The 22,773-nt window shown below is 45.4% G+C and overlaps 2 protein-coding genes across 2 annotated transcripts; both read right to left on the minus strand.

The window, feature by feature from the left end:
* Nucleotides 1-1,282: 1,282 nt before the first annotated feature.
* Nucleotides 1,283-2,324, minus strand: LOC122787105 (ADP-ribosylation factor-like protein 11). The gene is made up of 3 exons (XM_044053687.1): nt 1,862-2,324; nt 1,580-1,757; nt 1,283-1,501 (listed from the first exon to the last, which is right to left on the minus strand). Exons 1-3 carry the CDS (start codon nt 1,972-1,974, stop codon nt 1,373-1,375), a joined length of 420 nt encoding a protein of 139 aa, XP_043909622.1. The 5' UTR covers nt 1,975-2,324; the 3' UTR covers nt 1,283-1,372.
* A 6,579-nt stretch (nt 2,325-8,903) lies between these two features.
* Nucleotides 8,904-19,117, minus strand: LOC122786945 (myosin light chain kinase, smooth muscle-like). The gene is made up of 19 exons (XM_044053509.1): nt 18,232-19,117; nt 15,312-15,428; nt 14,941-14,991; nt 14,538-14,585; nt 14,327-14,454; nt 14,079-14,235; nt 13,781-13,971; nt 13,591-13,705; nt 13,291-13,326; nt 13,105-13,189; nt 12,789-12,992; nt 12,483-12,700; nt 12,030-12,153; nt 11,476-11,628; nt 11,161-11,284; nt 10,731-10,821; nt 10,530-10,658; nt 9,683-9,795; nt 8,904-9,446 (listed from the first exon to the last, which is right to left on the minus strand). Exons 1-19 carry the CDS (start codon nt 18,707-18,709, stop codon nt 9,318-9,320), a joined length of 2,691 nt encoding a protein of 896 aa, XP_043909444.1. The 5' UTR covers nt 18,710-19,117; the 3' UTR covers nt 8,904-9,317.
* Nucleotides 19,118-22,773: the final 3,656 nt, after the last annotated feature.

A 22,773-nucleotide genomic window follows, 5' to 3' on the forward strand; every position in this document is an offset into this window, starting at 1 on the left:
TGATGGCCCGGGGGACAAACAAGTCCCCCAGCCTGTTGGTCCTGTACTTTGGGAGGAGCAGCCTGTTGCTGAGGCTTCTGTGGCTCCTCTGGCTGCTGATGACAGTGTGCAGAGGGTGGCTGGCATTGTCCAGGATGCTCAGCAGTTTGTCCACAGTTTTTCTCTCTGCCACTGTCACCAGAGGGTCCAGCCTCATTCCTACCACAGAACCGGCCCGCCTGATGAGTTTTTCTAGTCTGTGGAAGTCTGCCTTAGTTGTGCTCCCGCCCCAGCACACCACAGCGTAGGAGAGAACACTGGCAACCACAGACTGGTAGAACATCCACAGGAGCTTCTTGCAGATGTTAAACGAGCGTAGCCTCCTCAGGAAGTACAACCTGCTCTGGGCCTTCTTGTACAGATGCCTTGAGTTGCATGTCCAGTCCAGCTTGTTGTCCAGCCACAGCCCAAGATATTTGTAGGTCTGAACGACCTACACCTCCTCTGCTTCTATTAGAACTGGTCTCGAACTGGGTCTGTCCCTCCTGAAGTCGATGACCAGTTCCTTGGTCTTTGAGGTGTTGAGCTACAGGTTGTTAATGTGGCACCAGACAACAAAGTTCCTCACCAGGCTCCTATATTCCTCTTCCTCTTCATTGTCTCTGATACACACCATGATGGCCGTGTCGTCTGCAAACGCCAAAATGGACGATGAGGAGTTTTTGAACGTCTTGGGACAATTGGTGTTTAAATATATTCTAATTTCAATTATATTATACACTGATTGCTATTTCATCTAAGTGATGTTTAAGTCTTATTCTAATTTATTTCAACATTAAATTTATGTAGTATAATTTTGAGACAACAAGAAGCCTAATTAGAGGGATGCCGGTCAGCTGGGAGACAGGAGAGGGGGTGGGACACTAAGCCAGGTGATAAGGAGGAACTGAGTCAGTGACGGAAGGTGGAGCAAGGGGATCAACACTGTTTTCAACCTCACGTAATCACTGTTTAATGCTTCATTAAATATGCTGTGAAAAGTCAAAATGAACAAACGTAAACAGAGAAAGAGACTTGGTGCTTCATTATAAGTGGATGGAGATGTGCGAGTCCCCTGTAAAAGTGAAATGGTTTCAGACAAAAGTTTAGAACTGGCCACAACAGAGTGTGTGTGTGTGTGTGTGTGTGTGTGTGTGTGTGTGTGTGAGTGCTTGGGCCTTAAATATTTAATAATAACAATAACAATAACAAAAATAATAATAATAATAATAATAATAATAATAATAATGATGATGAAGACAAGTATTAGTCAATGACTTTATATAGGGTTACATCTTTATACATATAGATGTATAATAATTATTATAATAATAATAAAAATAATAATGTGTGTTCAGCTCTTCTTGATGAGTCTGTGAACAGAAACAAACGCCTGCTGAAGACCAAGACCTCGTTTAGCGCTGCACGCCTGGATCTCCCACAACCTGTCTGTCAGCGAGGGGAGAGACAGCTGACACGAGATCTGACAGAGAGACAGATAGTATAATAGATCCATAGTTTGTTCTTAGTGCTGACAGAGAGTTCAAAGGTAAGGACTCACCTCTCGTATGGTCATGGAGTTAGGCAGGTCCTTCTTATTGGCCAGAACCATTAGAGGAACTCCTCTCAGTCTATCATCACTGAGAACTTTCTTCAGAACCTTCTGAGCCTCAGGAAGACGAGACGAGTCAGAACTGTCCACCACGAAGACCACAGCCTTGCAACTGTCCAGGTACAACCTGAGGAGGAGACAAGTCATGTCAGAATTGTCCACCACGAAGACCACAGCCTTACAACTGTCCAGGTACAACCTGAGGAGGAAGAGGGAGTTTTTGTTTGTTACCTCCAGTTTGGTCTCATGCTTTTCTGTCCTCCAATGTCCCACAATGTGAGGGACGTCTTCTTATCCAGATCCAACGTCCCCACATTAAAGCCGATGGTTGGAGTCGTTTCCATCACCTCCAGGTAAACAAGTCAACAAGTAAATAAGTCAACAGGTAAACAAGACAAAAGGTGAACAAGTCAACAGGGGCCCGTTTCAGAAAGCAGGTTTAGTGAAAACTCTGAGTTAGTTAACCCTGAGATGAGGGAAACTCTGTTTTTTCGGTTTCACAAAGCCAGTTCAGCTTAACGCTGAGTCAGCTACCCCGGCAACATACTCCGTGAACCAAACCTGCTCGCTGACGGAGAGAAACTCAGGTTTTCTTCAACAAACCCTGAGTTTCTCTCTGTCTCCTCCTCCTGCTGAGCCTGAAGCAGCTGTCTCACACTCCATCTCATGTCCTCATGTCATTGTTTACATTACATTACATTACATTACATGTCATTTAGCAGACGCTTTTATCCAAAGCGACTTACAAAAGTGCATTTAAACATTTGGGTACATATAAGAGCTAGAAGTAAGTAAGAGCATTTTGACTTTAGATTGTAAACCACCTCCGCCCTAAGCTCTTCCAAGCCGATCTAGAGTCGGTCGCGGCGCTCCACTGGCGGAGGAAATTTCATGTCAAACTTATGTGTGACACCGTTGTATGATGAAGTCGGCATCAATTCATGAAAAAAACTGTTGAAAAGTTGAAATATGGAGAATTTAAAGGTATTAAAGGTTTCTGCCCAACAGTAATCTCCAATACCTATTGACCTAAATGGATTTGTTAAAATACTATACTTCTTTTTTTTTTTAAACTAAAACTAACTAAAACTTTTTTGAGTTTCCGTCGACTAAAACTATCACATATAGAAATGACTAAAACGTGACTAAAACTATCACATATAGAAATGACTAAAACTATCACATATAGAAATGACTAAAACTATCACATATAGAAATGACTAAAACGTGACTAAAACTATCACATATAGAAATGACTAAAACGTGACTAAAACTATCACATATAGAAATGACTAAAACTATCACATATAGAAATGACTAAACTAAAACTATCATATAGAAATGACTAAACCTATCACATATCGAAAATGACTAAAACTATCACATATAGAAATGACTAAAACTATCACTTATAGAAATTACTATAATGTGACTAAAACCATTACATATAGAAATTACTATAATGTGACTAAAACCATTACATATAGAAATTACTAAGACTATCACATATAGAAATGACTAAAATTATAACATATAGACATGACTACAACGTGACTAAAACTATTACATATAGAAATGACTAAAACGTGAATAAAACTATTACATATAGAAATGACTAAAAGAACATCACTGTGAACAGAACATCAGAGTGAAAAGAACTTCAGTGTGAACAGAACATCAGAGTGAACGGAACATTACTGTGAACAGAACATCACTGTGAGCAGAACATCTGTGTGAGCAGAACATCAGAGTGAACGTGTGTTAGCGTAAATGTACTTCCTGTTTCTCGTCTGCTTTTATAGAACTCCTGGTTCTCTGTGGAACTCATTAACGATAACAACAACAACAACATCATCATCAGCTTCATTAGAAACTGTTTCCAGAAGTTTGTCACTTTTAAAAAAACTTCATTCATCTCTGCATTTATCTTTTACTGGAGTTAGCAGCAGGTTAACAACGCTCAGAAGAACCCCAGACCTTCACCAGTCCTTCATCTGTCCTTCAGCAGTCCATCTGTCGGGATTTGATTTAACTGGACCAGTTAGCAGCTGCTGCTACATTAGCCAACATGACCAGTTAGCCACTGCTACATGCCGTCTAACATCATACTGACTCATTCTCCTTGTTTAACATAATTGTAATTTCTCTGGCAATCCAACAGGTGGCAGTGTGTATTGTATTGTAAATGGATAATGAAAACAATCACTAGAATAACTGAAAAGGATTTCATTAAGATCTAGAATTTAAGAAGGGGTACCACAGGGAGATCACAGGGGGTCTACACCAGGGTCCTGGATAAAAGACTCAGAGTTGAACCTCAGATCCAGGAGGAGTAAATACGTATTCATCCTGGCTGTAGAACAGTGGACCAGAGGGGTATTCCAGAAAGCAGGTTCAACAAACTCTGAGTCTATCCCTGAACTCTGAGTTGACTTACTCTGAGTCGGGAAACTCTGAATATCCGGTTCCAGAACAGCTGATCTGAGTTAGTTCAATCAACTCTGAGTATGTTAACCTCGAGGTACGCGCGTGCACAACCACTATAAAAAGCCATCATCAATGGAGCCCCGATACCACGAGTCACCATGACAACCGAGAAAAAAAAAAAGATCAACTTATTTCAGTGCGAAGGAGTTTGAGAGCCTTATACTGGCCTATGGAGAATATGAGCACATATTTCGCTCAAGGAGAGAGAGACCGCATGGGAGAAAATTGCTGCCTGAGTCAACGCGTAAGTTTGAATGTACTATTCCATTGACGTAACATTTAACAGTAAGAACAAGTTGATTTTTTTTTTTTAATTGACTTAGGCTATTAAACGTAACGTAAATATTAATTCAGATTGCAAACATTGAGTTCTGCTCAGCCAACAGAAAGAAGGCAGAGGCCCGAAAAACGGGTGGAGGACCATCTCTGTCAGAGGCTGAGGAGCTGTCTCTCAGCCAATACAGGGGTCGCCCTGTGGCTGAAGGCATCCCCGGGGGAAGCTCATCTGAGCCTGTCACCCCCCAGGACACAAGTGCCTACTTCAGATGCAAGTATACACTGATGTCTTTTTTAAAAAATAAAACTTATATAAAAAAAATAAAATATATATAGCCTACTTTTTAACAAATATATATGATGGAGGAGGAGGAGGAGGAGACAGCCACAGGGAGAGATCCGGAGGGGCCTACTGAAGTGTGTCTTAATATTATGTATAGCTACTGGCACTGCTCGACCCATTCATATTCATTTACATTCTTGAGTGGAATTTGGAGTTTGACATGTACACTGAAGTGATGAGCATAGATAATGGACAAACCAGCACATTCTTGTCCTTCAACAGAACATGGCTGGGCATCACCAAGAGGAGGGTCCATCAAATTCTAGAGCACAGCTTGACACAGTGAGATTTTCGGTCAATACCATGTTAAATCTGTATGTAGAAATGCAGGAATTAAATGTCGTCCATATGTTTCCGAGTTGCCGGTAAAAGAGTTGTACAGGGTGCAACTCGAGAAAAACGAGAAAAAAAATGGTGTACCTGGACCGGCAAATCAGAAAAACAGACTTGTAAATTCTATTAGTTGAACGCCAGTTGAGGTGGGTGCATTGTCATGATGAAACAGGTGAATATGTGAAATATGTTAATAGTTGGAACTATATTACAAATCCTGACTGTTGCTTTTGTACTTTTAGGGAATAAAGAAGAACCAAATCACATGTGAATTTGTCTTTTATTTTTAATCAAAACGTCTAATCTGGGTCGGAAGATTCTCTCACAACGTTATGCATTTCTAATCAATACGGCTTCGATGTCGATTGGATTTCTAATGAATGGGCAATCCATGTCTAACTGCTTTCTTCGTGTGGGAGGAGACGGGTAGAAACTCTGGGTTTCTTATAGTAAACCTGCCAGCGAGCAGGTTATGTTCACAGAGTAAGTTACTGCAGTAACAGACCCAGAGTTTAAGTTACCTCTCTTTCTGGAACGGATAACTCAGAGTTTCCCTCATCTCAGGGTTAACAAACTCAGAGTTCTCACATAACCCGCTTTCTGGAATACCCCCCTGGTCTATTGCCTCGCTAGGGCACTGGAGGGGGCATGGGAGTCCGCCCCAAACAGTCTACATGTGTCTTGTGAACCTGAAAGAGGCTTACGATTGTGTCCCTCGAGGTGTCCTGACAGTTCAATGCTATGGGTAGTCCAGTCTCTGGATTCTTGAAATGAGAGGTTGGTTCTCATTGCCGGCAGTAAGTCAGACTTGTTCCCAGTGAGAGTCGGACTCTGCCTTCATCATCGATACTGGTGCAGCCGGGTATCAGGTTCAAGGATCCTGAGTATTCAGTCCCTGCGTTTTGCATATGCCGGTGTCCGACGCTGGCCAAATTGTCCGGATGACCTCCATCTCACTCTGGGACAGTTTGCAGATGAGTGTGAAGTCAACCTGTAAATCTGAGGCCATGGTCCAGGATTGCCCACTTCAGAGGTCAGTCAGAAGTCACTTTCCCAAGTAGAGGAGTTCAAGTATCTGGGAGTCTTGTTCATGTGGGAGGAGAGAGTGGAGCGAGAGACAGTCAGGTGGAGTTTGTGGATGAAGACAGAAATAAGGAGATCGGAGATACAAGCAGTTGAAATGAGTTCTGTCCACGGGTGTCTGGCTCTATCTCAGAGATGGGGTGAGGTCATCCTGGAGAGGCTTAGGTCTCTCCAGGATCAAGAGCAGCCAGTGGTCCAGGAACCTGGCCAGGATGCTTCTTGAATGTGTCCTTTGGGAGGTTTTTTTTGGCATGTCCAACTGTGCACAGTGTTGGTGTGAACTACGGGCAAGCCAGGGGGGTCTCAGCCCCCCTTAATGACACATGAGCTCCCCTGGAAACATGTTTTGTGAGATTTTGGGGGCGTCTCTAAGATATTGGCAAAATATTGTTTTTTGATTGATTTGATTAAGATTTGATGCGTGTGTGGAGGTTGGAGTCGACACGTGGTGATATGAGCTGACTTAAGGTAAGTAGACGTACAGGCTTGTAATAATGGATGTGTTGAGTTGAGTATGTACCTAAAAGCGAGCAGGTTAGGTTCACAGAGTATGTTGCCGGGGTAACTGACTCACTGTTAAGATGAACTGGCTTTGTGAAACCGAAAAACCAGAGTTTCCCTCATCTCAAGGTTAACTAACTCAGAGTTTTCACTAAACCTGCTTTCTGAAACGGGCCCCAGGTGTTTGTCCTGAGAAGACGACTAATGAGCTGCTGCTCTCTGAGGACCTCATTAACTTCACTGACCAACACACAGAGGACACACAGAGGACTGACCGAGGACACACAGAGGACATAGATGTTATATATATATATAAAATGATAATGATGAGACACAGCCGCTGTGTTTATTTGGTGATTTATTGATTTAGTGTCCGTGAGGAATGACAGTCGTGTTCTCATCAAACTCACATTTAACAATGACAGGATTATAATCTACATACAGATTAAACAAATCAGTCTACGAGTGAATTCACTGTTTCATACACGAATAATCCAAATCATCTAAATAATCCAAATCATCTAAATAATCCAAATCATCTAAATAATCTATAAATCTGTGCATTAAATAAATTTAAAAAAAACAACAACAAAGTATAATGTAGATGATCACACACACACACACACACACACACACTGTGACCACTGCTTTAGTTTGTGAATGAAAACAAAAAAAAAAAACACAAACAAACACAAGCAAACAAACGCAAACAAACACAAACAAACAAACACAAGCAAACAAACGCAAAACAAACACAAGCAAACAAACAAATCAAACACAAACAAACACAAGCAAACAAACACAAACAAACAAATCAAACACAAAAGCAAACAAAAACAAACACACTAAAACAAACAAACACAAACAAATCAAACACAAACAAACAAACAGACAGACACAAGCAAACTAAAACAAACACTAACACAAACAAACACAACAAACAAGTACGTTGGAATGTGAATCTTTTTGAATAGAGACACTTTGCTGTGAGCGCCCCCTGTTGTTTACTCGACTTTAATATAAACATGTTTTAAATATAAATGCTGCTGTCATGGCATCACAATAAGACTTTTTCATGTTATTTTAAAGGTGGACGTTTACAAACAAAGGTTGGCTCCGCCCACAAAAAACATGTTTTCACCGTAGTTCCCTGATTCACTTTGTTGTCATCCGCAGTCTGACCATTAGATTCAGCTGCAGGGGGCGTTCACTGTCACTGTCCACTCTCCCTGTAAAGATGAATGTCCCACAATGTGACAGTAAAGTGTCGTCGTGTTGCTCAAAGGCTAAAGCCAGAAGGCACAGGTGTTAGCAGTTAGCAGCTAGCTGTCTGACAGTTTCATCGTCTCTGAGCTTCATCCCGACAAAGTCAACTAACTGTGCTAAATTTACTCCACACGTTAGCTTATGACCCTGACATCAACAAATGTAAGCTAATTGTCATTAACATAAAAGCTAACACTAGTCACAGTGAGTGACATCATCCATGTTACCGTTGGATTACAACTTTTTAATCTGAGTCAAATAATCTTCACTAATGAACTAATGTTTGTTAGCCAATGAGCTAAACAAGCTCAATTACAGCTGAAAGTCAGACTGTTGCTTTGTTAGCATGGAAGCTAACGTCAGCTCCTAACTACCCAGATAGTTTTTTTAATCTGACACAAAGTTGGATAATCTGGAAACTTCTGAAAGAATTGGAACTTTTTTCTCCATCAGTGAACCTGACGAGGGTCAGCTGACACTAAACTGTGACGTCATCAGACTGCCCGCCTCTGATTGGTCAGAGAGTGTTGTCACTCATCTAACCAAAGACTCATGTGAACTAATGATTCTAATGATTAATTTCCCCCCATAACAACTGCTTCACAAATCGTGCGTTTGTGTCACCACAGTGAGATGATGACTCCGCCCACATGGAGGAGGAGCTATGAAGTTGCGGAAAACAAACTAAACCGAGTCGAGCTGGGACTGTGTCGTGGAAAAGCTCCATGTGTGTGTCGTACCTCACTATAAACATAGTTAGCTTAGCATTAGCCTCAGCAGAGGATTGAACACAAATGATCCAGAATTTTACTCTGTAATGTTTTCACTAGTTCTGTTGCTCACTAACTAACTAACTAACTAACTAACTAACTAACTAACTAACTAACTTCTTCACCTGGAAGTCAAAGAGTGCCCCCTGCAGCTGCAGCTGAATATGATATTTTCACGTGTTCAAAAACAAAAATTCTTACGTTCTTTCTTTTCTTTACTTTGATTTATGAATTGAAAGGTCTGTTTATTTGTGTTGTTTTTGTCGTGACCGCCCTCTGGTGTCGACCGATGGAACAACGTGAAGCGTGTGTTTGTGTTTCAACTTTTACAAACGTTACAAAGTGTTTACATAAATAAGACTTGTGTCATAAACATCAAACACAGTAAGAGCACATGGTGTGAGGGGGCGGAGTTACAGGTGGGTGGAGTTTAGCAGGTCAAGTGACCTCTGGTGGTAGAAGCTGCAAAGAATTTAAAGAGAACATGAGTGTATTGAAACCACGCCCCCTGCTCCTCCTTCAATCATAACCTGATATTTGTGGGTGTTTTTTCTGCTCAAGTCTAACAGGAAGAGGAGGGTCAAAGAGTCCGCCTCCTCTTCCTGTGGGAGCCCAGACAGTCACTGCTTTACTCCTCCTCCTCCTCCTCCTCCTCTGCCCCACCCATCACCTCCACCAGCAGCTCAGCGGTGCAGGTCGCCACCCCCAGACTGTTCACTGCCTTCACCGTGTATTTGGCGTCATCGTCACCTGACACCTGCAGACAGGAAGTGAGTCAAGACTTATCTGTCCTCAAGTCCCTGAACATCTCACAGTCTGTCCTTGTGTCCCTGAACGTCTCAGTCTGTCCTCGAGTCTCTGAACGTCTCACAGTCTGTCCTCGTGTCCCTGAACATCTCACACTGTCCTCGAGTCTCTGAACGTCTCACAGTCTGTCCTCGTGGCCCTGAACGTCTCCCAGTCTGTCCTGATTGTCACAGTTTGAACTCTGACCTCTGAAATGATGAGACTGCAGTTTCCTTCTTCGTCGTAGTCGATCTGAAAATGTCGCGTTTCTTTGATCGGCTGTTCATCTTTGTACCAGACGACCTCGGGGTCAGGGAAACCTGCAAATCACGTCAGCAAGTCACGTTTCAGCAAATCACGTCAGCAAGTCACGTTTCAGCAAATCACGTCAGCAAGTCACGTTTCAGCAAATCATGTTTCAGCAAGTCACGTTTCAGCAAATCGCGTTTCAACAAGTCACGCTTCTGCAAGTCCGTCAGCAAGTCACATTTCAGCAAGTCAGCAAGTCACGCCAGCAAGTCACGTTTCAGAAAGTCACGTTTTAGCAAGTCGCGTCAGCAAATCATGTTTCAGCAAATCATGTTTCAGCAAATCACGTTTCAACAAGTCACGTTTCAGCAAGTCACGTTTCTGCAAGTCACGTCAGCAAGTCACATTTCAGCAAATCACGTTTCAGCAAGTCACGTTTCAGAAATTTACGTTTCAGCAAGTCACGTCAGCAAGTCACGTTGTTAGTTGAAAGAGTTGATTGTTAGTTGAAAGAGTTGATTGTTAGTTGAAAGAGTTGATGTTAGTTAGTTTAAATCGTTGATTGTTAGATGAAATAGTTGATTGTTAGTTGAACAGTTGATAGTTAGTTGAAAGAGTTGATGGTTAGTTAGATGAAATAGCTGATTGTTAGTTAGTTGAAATATTTGATAGTTAGTTAGTTGGAATAGTTGATAGTTAGTTGAAATAGTTGATGGTTAGTTAGTTGAAAGAGTTGATGGTTAGTTAGTTGAAAGAGTTGATAGTTAGTTAGTTGAAATAGTTGATGGTTAGTTAGTTGTTTAACCTTCGATCTTGCAGTCGAAGCGGGCGGCACTTCCTTCCACCACCTCCACGTCTTTGATGACTGTGGTGAATGTCGGTTTTGACTCCGCCTTCTGCTCGTACTCCAGACACTCCAGGAACTGGTTGTCCTCTGGACAGAGACACGTTAGCATGTTAGCAGGTTAGCGAGGTGAGACAAAACTCTGGTGACCTGTGACCTGACCTTCAGTGGGCGAGCCCTTCTTAGCGCTGACGCCGGCCATCATCGCCATCGACGACAGTCGCCCAATAGCGAGCACGGCGTGACCCGTTTTCTACCACAGAAAAAGAACCAGTCCAACACATGAACAGAGACCAGCAGAGTCCAGCAGAGTCTAGCAGAGACCATCAGAGACCAGCAGAGACAAACAGAGACCAGCAGAGTCCAACAGAGACCAACAGAGACAAACAGAGTCCAGCAGAGAGCAGCAGAGACAAACAAAGACCAGCAGAGTCCAACAGAGACCAGCAGAGACAAACAGAGACCAGCAGAGTCCAACAGAGACAAACAGAGACAAACAGAGACCAGCAGAGTCCAACAGAGACAAACAGAGTCCAGCAGAGAGCAGCAGAGACAAACAAAGACCAGCAGAGACCAGCAGGGGTCAGTTTACCTGCCACTTCCTCCTCAGGATGTACTTCTTCATCCTCTCTTTAGAGAGCTTCTTTGTCTTCATGGTGTTCGTGTCCTGTTTTAACCACGGGTGCTCGAGGCACTGAGCACATGACAGACGGCACCTGAGAGACACAAGCCACGCCCCCTTTATCATCAATTCACAGTCATGGTGAAATACTTCTGAGAATCCTCTGTTCTTTACACTGACGAGCCACAAGAGGGTGCTGCATAATCACATTTAATATTCTTGTGAATGATTTAGAGTTTGACGCTTGTCCACATGTCCACATGTCCACGTGTCCTCACGTCTTACTTCATGTCTTTCTTCAGGAGTTTGGTGATGAAATCTTTTCCGTTTTCAGAGATTTCGTCAAACGCGTCATCCTCAAAATCCCACGACGCCGATGTCACGTTAGACAGAGTCTCGTTATCGTTGTCACCCATGAACGGAGATAAACCGCTGAGTCTGTGAATGAGTGAACGAGTGAGAGGATGAACTCACAGGACGGAGCAGGAGGAGGTGAATGAGTGAGAAGATGAACTCACAGGATGGAGCAGGAGGAGGTGAATGAGTGAGAAGATGAACTCAGCAGGAGGAGGTGAGTGAGAGGATGAACTGAGAGGATGATGGTCAGGATGGAGGACGAGGAAGCAGGAGGAGGTGAATGAGTGAGAGGATGAACTCAGGACAGAGCAAGGAGCAGGAGGAGGTGAATGAGGATGAACAAGCGGATGAACTAGTAGCAGGAGGAGGTGAATGAGTGAGAGGATGAACTCACAGGACGTAGCAGGAGGAGGTGAATAAGTGAGAGGATGAACTCACAGGACGTAGCAGGAGGAGGTGAATAAGTGAGAGGATGAACTCACAGGATGTAGCAGATGACTCCGATGCTCCACATGTCGGTCGGGTAACTGATGGCTTCGTAGTTTATAACTTCAGGAGCGACGAACTCTGGAGTCCCGAACAAAACCTTCAGTGTTCCTGCGTTTTCTGTCCAGGACAACATTCACACATTCATATTTGTTCACACATTCATATGTTTATATATTCACACATTCATATGTTTACATATTCACACATTCATATGTTTATATATTCACACATTCATATGTTTACATATTCACACGTTCATATATGTTCACACATTCATGTTTACATATTCACAAATTCATATATATTCACACGTTCATATGTTTATATATTCACACATTCATGTTTACTTATTCACACATTTATATATGTTCACACGTTCATGTTTATATATTCACACATTCATATGTTTACATATTCACACATTCATATATGTTCACACACGTTACCGAGTCGTCGTGCGAGTCCAAAGTCGATGAGTTTGATCTTTGACCCCGTCTTGTTGACACACATGATGTTCTCGGGTTTCAGGTCCAGGTGGACGACGCCCACTTTGTGGATGAAACTGACGCCGTCGATGATCTGAAGCATGTACTTGATGACCTCACGCTCGGTCAACTCAAAGTCCTCATCGATGATCCGCTCAAACAACTCACCGCCAGAGATCCTGCACACACGGGACAGTGGACAGTGAGGGTGGACAGTGAGGGTGGACAGTTGGACAGCGAGTGTAGACACTGGACAGTTGGACGTACATCTCCAGGACCATGACCATGTCAGACTTCCCCTCAAAGGCGTCCACACACTGAACCAGTTTGGGGTGGTGGAGACGGTTCATGATGTCCACTTCCTGTCGGACATTTTGTTTGTCTTTGGCTGAAAAAGCTTTGATGAATTTTCCCGCCCAAACTTTTCTCGTGGATTTTTCCACCAGTTTGAAAACTTGTCCAAACTTTCCCCTGCAACGATAACAACGATAACGGTTGTCATGGTAACTTTGTTTCAGATGTTGTGACATGATGACGAGGACAGGGACACAGGTGCATTGTGGGTGAGTGGGCGGAGTCTTACGTTCCCAGCCGCTCCTCCACGTCATACAGCTCCTTCACCTTCACCTCGGTGCGAATCGTCACGTCTCTGTATTCAGGCTCTTTATCTGCATCACACACAGGTCAGAGGTCAGGGGGCGGTCATGTGACGCCATGTTATCGTGTGTGTGTGTGTGTGTGGTGTTTGGACGTAAACAGGAAGTCGTACCTTCGTCTTCGTCCTCGACTTCTTCCTCGTGGTTTTCTGTCACGGACCAAACAGCAGCGGCGTTAGCATTGTTAGCATTTTTAGCTCAGTCACATGACGTTCATGTGTTCACAACAACGCGATGAAAACATCACCTTTAAAGATGTGAGTCGTAATTTAAGTTAAAGTCAGTGCAGTGTCATTAGTCGACCAGAAGGGGGCACAATGATAAATATTAGCAGTTAGCTTAACATTAGCGTCCAGCGTGGACTCACCTTACATCAAACGTTAGGTTATTTAATGTTTTTTTACTTCACTGACCGTCATCGTCCACCAGTCCCACGGTCACGGGCTCGGACTCGGCGCTCGGTTCTCCCACGCCGTAAACGTTCTGCGCTCGGACGCGGAACTTGTACTGACGCTCGGGGAGAAGGTTCTGGACACAGACACACGGACACGTCACAGATCACAAACACGTCTCACTCCCTGTCTGTGAAGCTCCTGTACACACCTGGACGTTGTAGGATGTGCTGTTACAGGACACCAGGTGGCGCCACTGCTGCTCCACAGAGTCCCACGCCTCCAGCAGGTACGACTGCACGGCGCTGCCGCCGTCGTACGTCGGTCCATACCACGACAGCGTCAAACCGCAGCCACGGACGTCTGAGGCGGCCGGGACTTTAGCCGGAGGGTCGGGTTTATCTGAGCGAGACACACAGAGCGACAACACTGACCTCTACAGGCGATGACACTGCTTCAAACTTTACACGCCAACATGACAACAACAGCGTTCCAGCTCCGCCTCTCACCAACGATGGTGAGGTTCAGCGCCGCCTGTCGAACGCCGTAACTGTTCCTGAGCTCGATGGTGTAACAGCCACAGTGTTCCTGCTGACCACTGCTGATGGTCAGTCTGCTGGTGATGTCATCACTGATGATGGACATGTCGGCCACACCCTCCTGGATCTGAACACACACACACACACACACAGCGGAGTGATCATGTGATCAAGACGCACTATGTATGTGAGGCAGCAGAACACACACACACACTCACTGGTTTCCTGAACTTGAGCCAGGTGCAGTTAATGGGCGGAGCTCCAGTAAACCTGCAGATAATCTCGACTTTCTCTCCGGCCAAAATCTTCATGTCCTCAGGAAACTGAAGGATCTGAGGAGGAAGAGCTGCCAACAACAGGTGATCAGTATGTGTGTGTGTGTGTGTGTGTGTGTGTGTGTGTGTTTGTCTGTTTGTGTGTGTCTGTCACCTTGTTTTGGAGGAGTCTTGGTTGTTGGTTTCTTGATCCTTGCTTCACCTGTAGGAAATAAAATGACAACAAATCAATGATGAGTGAGGACTCGTCTGTCTGTGACGACCATATATGGTGAAGAGGAAACTGTGAACCATCTTCTTTATCTGCACATCAAAGTCAGGAGCTGAGGCTTCCATGGAAACGTCTGTACCTCGTCTGTATCGCGCCTGTACCTTGTCTGTACCTCACCTGTACCTCGGCTGTACCTCACAGACGCAGACACAGGAACAACACTGTGTGTGTGTGTGTGTGTGTGTGTGTGTGTCTGTTTGTGTGTGTGTGGGAACCAGTGCTCTCAGTCTTCAGCTCCATATTGGGACAAAAGGAAAAAAAGCTGCTGCATATTTTGGAAACTCACTCTCTAAGGTCGCAGTCGACTTCTTTACTGAGGGAGAGTTTTCAGCCGGGTCTGTGAGAGAGAGACAGACAGGGAGAGAGAGGGAGAGAGAGAGACAGACAGAAAGAGATGATTACAGCTATAGATAAATTCTTCTTTTCTTTGACACACACACACACAGTAACTTTGTGTAATAAAAATAAAAAATAACTCATACAAAGTTGAACAGTTGTCTTTTGTTCAGAGACTAAAGTAAATAATGAGTCTCTGGTTCTCAGCAGCAGGGGGCGCTCACAGCTAAATTCTTCTCTCTCTTAATGACAAGAAACAGTAATCTGTAATCTGTGATTACAGATTAAATCTGGTTTCTGTCCTTCTTCAAGTTTTCTTACCGTCGACGAGAACCGTGCAGCAACTCTCAGCTCGTCCTGACGCACTTTCAGCCAAACACCTGTACTGACCCTCGTCCTCTGGAAGAGCTTTGTCTATGGTCAGAGAGCACAGGCCGCCTGCAACACAACGACAACACAACAACATGGTGGTCAGAGAGCACAGGCCGCGTGCAACACAACGACAACACAACAACAACACAAAAACACGGAGGTCAGTGCAAACAACACAACAACATGGTGGTCAGAGTGCAACACAACAACACAACAACAACACAAAACAAGGTCAGAGAGCACAGGCCGCCTGCAACAACAACAACAAACACGGTGGTCAGGAGCAAACACAACACAACAACAACACAAAAACATGAAGGTCAGAGAGCACAGGCGCCTGCAACACAACAACAACACAACAACATGAAGGCAACAACAAGACAAACACAACAACAACACAAAAACAACACAAAAACATGAAGGTCAGAGCACAGGCGCCTGCAACACAAACACAACAACGGTGGTCAGAGAGCACAGGCTGCCTGCAACACAACGACAACACAACAACAACACAAAAACAACACAAAAACATGAAGGTCAGAGAGCACAGGCGCCTGCAACACAATGACAACACAACAACATGGTGGTCAGAGCACAGGCCGCGTGCAACACAACGACAACACAACAACAACACAAAAACACGGAGGTCAGAGAGCACAGGGCCTGCAACATAACAACAACACAAAACACGGAGGTCAGAGAGCAAAAACAACACAACAACACGGTGGTCAGAGAGCACAGGCTGCCTGCAACACAACAACAACACAACAACAACACAAAACATCACAGGCGCCTGCAACAGCGACAACACAACAACATGGTGGTCAGAGCACAGGCCACCTGCAACACAACAACACAACAACACGGTGGTCAGAGAGCACAGGCTGCCTGCAACACAACGACAACACAACAACAACACAAAACAACACAAAAACATGAAGGTCAGAGAGCACAGGCCGCAACACAACGACAACACAACAACATGGTGGTCAGAGAGCACAGGCCGCGTGCAACACAACGACAACACAACAACAACACAAAAACACGGAGGTCAGAGAGCACAGGCCGCCTGCAACACAACGACAACACAACAACACGGTGGTCAGATCAACACAAACGGTGGTCAGAGCACAGGCTGCCTGCAACACAACAACAACACAACAACACAAAAACATGGAGGTCAGAGAGCACAGGCCACCTGCAACACAACGACAACACAACAACATGGTGGTCAGAGAGCACAGGCCGTGCAACACAAAGACCACACAACAACACAAAACACGGTCAGAGCACAGGCAGCACAAACCACACAACAACACAAAACACGGAGGTCAGAGAGCACAGGCCGCCTGCAACACAACAACAACACAAAACATCAGAGCACAGGCCGCCTGCAACACACGACAACACAAAACACAAAACAGGAGGTCAGAGAGCAGGCGCTGCAACACATCGACAACACAACAACACAAAAACACTGAGGTCAGAGGCACAGGCTGCAACACAACAACAACACAACGACAACACAACAGCGGAGGTCAGAGAGCACAGGCAACACAACACAACAACACGGAGGTCAGAAAGCACAGGCTGCAACACAACAATAACACAACAACACAGAGGTCAGAGAGCACAGGCGCCTGTAACACAACGACAACACAACAACATGGAGGTCAGAAAGCACAGGCGCAACACAACAACAACACAACAACACGGGGTCAGAGAGCACAGGCCGCCACAAAATGACAACACAACAACAACACAAAACACGGAGGTCAGAGAGCACAGGCCACCTGCTACACAACAACAACAACAACGGTGGTCAGAGAGCACAGGCCATCTGTAACACACAACAACAACACAACAACACGGTGGTCAGAAAGCACAGGCGCCTGCAACACAATGACAACACAACACAAAAATACGCGTCAGAGAGCACAGGCCGCCTGCAACACAATGACAACACAACACAAAAATACGGTCGTCAGAGAGCACAGGCCGCCTGCAACACAACAACAATACAACGACAACACAAAAACACGGTGGTCAGAGAGCACAGGCCACAACAACATCACAACAACGTCAGAAACAACAAACAACAACAACAAAACAACAACATGAATCACATTTGAATGAGAAAACTGCTCCAACACAAAATAAACAAATGTGTCTTTGTATTTATATTCATGTGTATGTGACTAATGTGTGTATGTGTGTGTATGTGAGAGGACAAACACAGACTGAGGACAACATTGACCTCTGACCTTTAACAGGCTGGATCAGGGACCGACTGAAATAACAGAAGGAGGATTAGTGCTGACACACACAGACACACAGACAGACAGACACACACACACACACACACACACATGTTCAGATATAGCCTCAGGTCTTTACTGTTCTCCATCACTGAGTCACATGATCCAGAAGATAAATAAATGTCACTTATTTTCTTTGACAATACAAAAATAAATAATCTGAATAAAGTCAGTCAATCAGTGTGTGTGTGTGTGTGTGTGTGTGTCTCTGTGCATGTGTGTGTGTGTGTGTAAAGTGATCTGTTGCAGTCTCATCTCTGTTGTCTCAGATCTGTCATCTATTAATAGAGTCTGAGCTTCATCTTCATAAACTACAGTTAAACTTTATTGTTCGTTCACACGGCGACGATGTTGAGGTGTGTGTGACTCTTAGCTCCGCCTCCAATGAGATTTCTCTGAATCTGACAAAGCTAATGTTAGCACCATAAAGCTAACATTGGTTAGCATGCTGTGTTGCTAGGCTAACGACAACAAGCATTGTATTTACTTACAATGTAAACAACAACATTTAGTTTAGACGTGTGTGTGTGTGTGTGTGTGTGACCTCTGACCTTTGTTGGAGAGGATGATGAACTTGGAGGCTTTGATGGTCTTTCCGTCCAGAGTCCAGGTCACAGCGAGGTCACAGGGTTCTGTGCTGAGGAGACACTGGAGCAGGAGACGCTGTCCGTCCACCACCGTCACATCACTGAGCTCCTCCACAAACTCCAGCACCCTCACTGCTCCTCCTCCTGCCGCTGATGCTGCTGCTGCTCCTCCTCCTCCTCCTGCTGCTGCTGCTGCTCCTCCATTACTCTTGCCATGAATGCGTCCGTCCACACAGTTATTGACCTTGTCCTCGTCTCCGGTCGTCCTCTTGTTGGCGTGCACAGATCTTTTCTCGGGCATGTCTGACAGTTTGCTGCCGTTGCTGTTGGTGGCGCTCTTCTTCCCCAGCACGGAGCGGAAGTCCACCTGCTGTGAGGAGTTCACCTTGCGCTCCTCCTGCATCTTGGGTTTGACCCCCTTGAGGTTGGACTTAAAATCCATGTGTGTGTGTGTGTGTGTGTGTGTGTGTGTGTGTCCTCCTCTGGCTCGTCTCCCTGGTCGTGATGAGATCGATGTCCCTGTCGCAGATCCTCTTCCCCGGGCTCCCTGGTGTCTTCACGGTATGTGAGGAGGTCTCGGGGAGCAGTGGTGGAGGTGCTAGGACAGGGCTGATGGTCCTCCTTCTTCTCCTCCTGCTGCAGGTGCAGGAGTGGCTGCTTCTCCTTCTGCTCCTGGTTGGCCTCCTGCCACTGCTGACTGACACCAACTCTGCTGCTGCCACCACTCTGCTCCACGCCTCCTCCTCCTCCTCTGGAACCTCCTCCTCTGAAGGCCGCGGCCTCCTCCTGCTGCAGAGCTGGACGGACGAGGACAGACACACAGACTAAGAGAGAGAGAATAAACAGAGCTGAGTTAATGCCCCAGAACAAGAGGCCAAGCCCCGCTCACTTACATTTGGGGGAGGAGACAGGACGAGGAAACAGACCTCAACTCAAAATGTCCACGTTACATCACAAGTGACTCGCTGTCCTTATAAGGACATACACCCTGAACTTATGCACACACACACAGACACACACACCCTGAACTGATGCACACACACACACACCCTGAACTGATGCACACACAGACACACACAGACATGTTTGACATTCATGACTTGAGGGGACATTGCATTGACTTACATTCATTTCCTGGAGACTTACTCTAACCTTAACCACAATTACTACCGACCTAATCCTAATCCTAACCTCAACCTAATTTAAAAACATATCTTCACCTTAAATGTAGTCACTTATGTTATGATTTGATTTGTTTCCCCACAAGGAAGACAAGTCCCCATAATGTGAGTGTGTTTACAGGTTTAGGTCCCACAACATTAGTAATACCTGGACACACACACACACACACCCTTCTGCAGAGGTCAGAGGTCGGCTCAGGTCAGCTCTGGTCCAGGTGTACTGGGGGACATCATCCAGAGGCTCTGTCCAGAAATAGACGGTGGGGACAGAAGACAGATGTTAGCAGGTGTCTTCAGGCGTTAGCAGGTGTCTTCAAGTGTTAGCAGGTGTTCAGGCGTTAGCAGGTGTCTTCAAGCATTAGCAGGTGTCTTCAGGTGTTGTAGATGTCTTCAAGCGTTAGCAGGTGTCTTCAGGCGTTAGCAGGTGTCTTAAAAAGTTAGCAGGTGTCTTCAGGCGTTAGCAGGTGTCTTCAAGCATTAGTAGGTGTCTTCAGGCGTTAGCAGGTGTCTTCAAGGGTTAGCAGGTGTCTTCAGGTGTTGTAGGTGTCCTCTCTTTGACATTACCCTCCACAGTGAGCTGGGCCTGGGTCCAGGTCTCTCCACACTGGTTCCAGGCCTGGCAGCTGGACGTCCCTGTGTCCTCGGCGAAAAGCTCCTGGATCAGCAGGGGGCAGCAGTTCTTCTCCCTGAACAGACTCTGTCACCTCCAGACCATCATGGAGCCAGAGCACCTGAGGAGGACGACCTGAGGACCACAGTGACACCATCAGCTGGAGTTCATCAATGCGTAGAATAACTAGTTAATGGTTAGAAATAACCAGTGATAATGAGCAGAAACTCAGAAGAACCAGACAAAGTTTAATGAGTGACAGGAGACGACACACGTCTTTGTTTAGAATGGAAACATCATGTCCATACTGTGGATATTCTGTCTAGTCTTAGTGCTCATATCTTTATGATAACTTAACTTATATTTAACATTTAAGCATTTAGCAGACGCTTTAATCCAAAGAGAGGAATAGGCTCCATAGAAGAAGTCTTTCAAAGAACAGTGGACTGATAGAGGGTGAGAGTGCAGAAGGCGATGGTGCAGGGGAGGGGCTAAGGTAAGTGCTAGGACAGATGCTCTTGGAAGAGCTGGGTTTTCAAGAGTTTCTTACAGACAGACATACGGGGACGTCCTGTGTCCTGATAGCACTCAGTAGATTGTTCCACTGGCATGGACCCACACATTCCACAGTCCAGAGTCTGGATTGTCCTGTGTGTCTCTGATGTTGGCGCCACCAGACCATAATCCTCTGATGAACAGAGTCACCAAGGGGTAACGTGAGCCTTTAGGAGAGCAGACAGGTCGGGAGGCCTGTTAGCAGGGCATTAGCAGGTGTTAGCAGGGCGTTGCAGTAGTCAGGGCGGGAGATGACCAGAGTCTGTAGGAGCTGGAGTCTGTTGAGTTCGGTACGCTCTGATTTTTCTTATATTGAACAGAACAAAGCGACAGAAGCAACACGTTCTGTAAAGGTCAACAGGTCATCAGTCAGAATGAGCCAGCGATAGAGAGTGGATATGAATGCAGATGTTCTGATGTATCGGCTGAGAAGAGCAGCAGTTCAGGTCTGGAGCAGTTTATCTGGAGGTGGTGGACTTTCATCCCTGCAAAGACGTCAGAGAGTGTGGTGGTCAGGTGACACATACAGCTGAGTATCATCAGCATAGCAGTGATATGAGAAGCCATGTGAGCGGGTGAACATGGCAAAGAGGAGAGGCCCCAGCATTGAGCCTTGGGGCACCCCTGTGGCAAGGCTGTGTGACCGAGCCAGGACACAGTGAACGTTCACCCAGTGAGGTAGGACTGGAACCAGGAGTGATGCCCATGAGTACTGAGGACTGAGCTTCTGTCACAGACACCGGAGCCGGATCAGTGGACACATTTGAAGCTAGACTGGTTCAGGTCAAGGAGGTGATTTCAGGAGACCACTGAACACCGAGTGAGGGAAGGTTTATTACCTGAAGTGCGTTTGAACGCAGAGGAAATGTAGCTGATGTCAGTGAAGCACGGATCACATGTGACAGTCGGAGGAGGGAGGAGCTTCAGTCAGGGTTTAGTACGACGACTAAGTAAGGAGTTCAGAAGCCTCGCTCTCTGAGACGCTCTGCCAACAAGGTGAGGCTCTTTACTGGAGGAGCAGTGAACTGATTGCACGCACACACACGCACGCACGCACACGCACACACACACAGGAAATGAAGCATTAGTAAATTTGTCCTCATCTCGTCTTCACCATCTCTCTGGTGGTTTCACAGGAAATACCACTGCACACACACAGAGACACACACTCACTCTCCCACACCATGACCTCTGACCCTGCAGTCGGCCTGCACCAACACAACACCTGAAGTTACACATTAATCAACAGTTAGCCTAGCCTAGCCTAGCACTGCCTAGCCTACATATCCACCAGGAGGTGTCTCTGCTAGTGTGTGTGTGTGTGTGTGTGTGGTAAACAGGCTTTGGTCTGTGTACATATCAGACATGCCACAGAGGAAGGACGGATGGACACACACACACACACACACACACACACACACACACACACACTTTGAAGAGATGGAAAAGGAAATCCCCTTATAAGGACAGAGAATCATTTCCTCTCCACACACACACACACACACACACACACACACCAAACCTCAGAGATAAAAGCAGTGATTGTAGCTGCTGCTCCTCTGCTGCCTCGTGTGGTCACTGTGTGTCACTGACGAATGTCGACATTAAATATTTTAAACGCTTAAGTGACAAAATCAGACATTAGAACTTAGTGACTTTGTTATGGACATCATGTGGCTAACAGCTATGTTAACAGCTATGCTAACAGCTGGGAGATGAATGAGTCATTAACAGAACTCTGAACTGTCCCTTTAAGGACAAAGGACAGTTTCCTCTTTGCTGCTGATGTGAAAACAGCTGTGAAACATCTGGAGGAGACAGAGACAGAAACCATGTCCTTGTTGGGTGTGTGTGTGTGTGTGTGTGTTGCGTTCACTGGACCAGCGTGTTTTGTCTTTATATGGTTTTGGTTTTCCAGCTCTCATATTTGTTTAACTCTCCTCCAAACGCCCCACACACACACACACACACACACTGTCCCTCCTGACTGTTTTCACATCAGTTTGTTTCTCAGAAACAAAAGTGACAGAAATGATTCTAACAAACACACTCACACATTCAGGATTTTGACACAGAGTGTGCGTGTGTGTGTGTGTGTGTGTGTGTGTGTGTGTGTGTCGTTGCTGCCCTCTGCTGGACATGTCAGTGGTGACTGTGACT

Source organism: Solea senegalensis, linkage group LG2 (genome assembly GCF_019176455.1).
Source record: "Solea senegalensis isolate Sse05_10M linkage group LG2, IFAPA_SoseM_1, whole genome shotgun sequence".
NCBI classification, from domain to species: Eukaryota; Metazoa; Chordata; class Actinopteri; order Pleuronectiformes; family Soleidae; genus Solea; species Solea senegalensis.